The 403-nt window shown below is 69.0% G+C and overlaps 1 protein-coding gene across 1 annotated transcript in view; it reads left to right on the forward strand.

Annotated features, from left to right (window-relative positions):
• Window positions 1-390, forward strand: part of CSF3R (colony stimulating factor 3 receptor (granulocyte)) — a gene marked incomplete at both ends in the record, with an annotated part of 4242 nt that extends 3852 nt beyond the window's left edge. The window contains 2 exon segments of the mRNA XM_010132461.1: window positions 1-78; window positions 177-390. The exon segment at window positions 1-78 is cut by the window's left edge and continues 4 nt beyond it. Of these exon segments, the coding sequence (XP_010130763.1) occupies window positions 1-78; window positions 177-390 (292 nt within the window).
• Between the last annotated feature and the right edge of the window lie 13 nt (window positions 391-403).

Below are 403 nucleotides of genomic sequence, written 5' to 3' on the forward strand. Positions count from 1 at the left end.
ATGGGGAAGCTGGACGCATGGTGGAGCATGGGGCCGGCCAGGGCAGGCAGGTGGATGGAGGTGCAGCTGCGCTGGAAGGTGAGCGCCGGTGGGTGAGGGGGCGTGGGGGCTGCAGGGGCATCGCCCTGGGGACTGAGCATCCCCAGAGCACGCCCGCACACCCTGCCTGCGGCCAGGCCCCGCGGCGGGGGGAGGCAAACGGGCGAGTGCTGGGGTACCACGTCACCCTGAGCCCCAGGAGGAAGGGCAGGGACCCCCCCAACCTCTGCAACACCACCTGCACCCAGTGCAACTTCTCTGCGCCGCTGGGGACCAGGAGGGTCTATCTCTCAGCCTACAACGCCGCCGGAGAGTAAGCAACCACCGAGGGGGACCTCCTAGAGAGGAAAGGTAAGGGGAGCAC

This window comes from Buceros rhinoceros, unplaced genomic scaffold, assembly GCF_000710305.1.
Source record: "Buceros rhinoceros silvestris isolate BGI_N320 unplaced genomic scaffold, ASM71030v1 scaffold15723, whole genome shotgun sequence".
Classification (NCBI taxonomy): Eukaryota; Metazoa; Chordata; class Aves; order Bucerotiformes; family Bucerotidae; genus Buceros; species Buceros rhinoceros.